Genomic DNA, 461 nt, shown 5'->3' on the forward strand with positions numbered 1-461 from the left:
ACAGAGAAAAGAAATACCTCAAGTTCCACCAGTGCTGCAGTCACTGCATCTGTCGCAAGAGAACCAGCCTGTAGCTTTTCAATTGCCTATGAAACCAAAGGGAGAGATTATTCATTGTAAAACCACAACTTCTCAAACATACCCATTTTCCAAAGCTTTAAAGAAGTATAGGAGACATTTAGGTTAATAAAAATTGATCACCAGTTCCATTCCATAATTCAAGACACCAAGTACTTAGATTTAAAACAAATGTTTATAACTCAGGCTACTTTGTATATAGCTCACTTAGTATTATTCAAATTAAGACAATGGATAAAATCTAGCCATTAAATACAAAGTGCAAGAAATTGACTAAGCTTTATTCATCACAGGGCAATTCGAAATAGTCACAGAAATTATATGAATACAGTTTGATTCAAATATCCTAACAATTCATATCTTAAATAGATAATTGAAGGCCC

General features: G+C 33.0%; 1 protein-coding gene across 1 annotated transcript in view; it reads right to left on the reverse strand.

The window, feature by feature from the left end:
• The window catches only part of TASP1 (taspase, threonine aspartase, 1), a 370,289-nt gene that overhangs the window by 349,550 nt on the left and 20,278 nt on the right, over positions 1–461 (reverse strand). The window contains exon 3 of the mRNA XM_012640422.1: positions 18–86. Within this exon, the coding sequence (XP_012495876.1) occupies positions 18–86 (69 nt within the window). The remainder of the gene's footprint in view (positions 1–17; positions 87–461) is intronic.

This window comes from Propithecus coquereli, unplaced genomic scaffold (genome assembly GCF_000956105.1).
Source record: "Propithecus coquereli isolate 6110/MARCELLA unplaced genomic scaffold, Pcoq_1.0 Scaffold153, whole genome shotgun sequence".
Taxonomy (NCBI): Eukaryota; Metazoa; Chordata; class Mammalia; order Primates; family Indriidae; genus Propithecus; species Propithecus coquereli.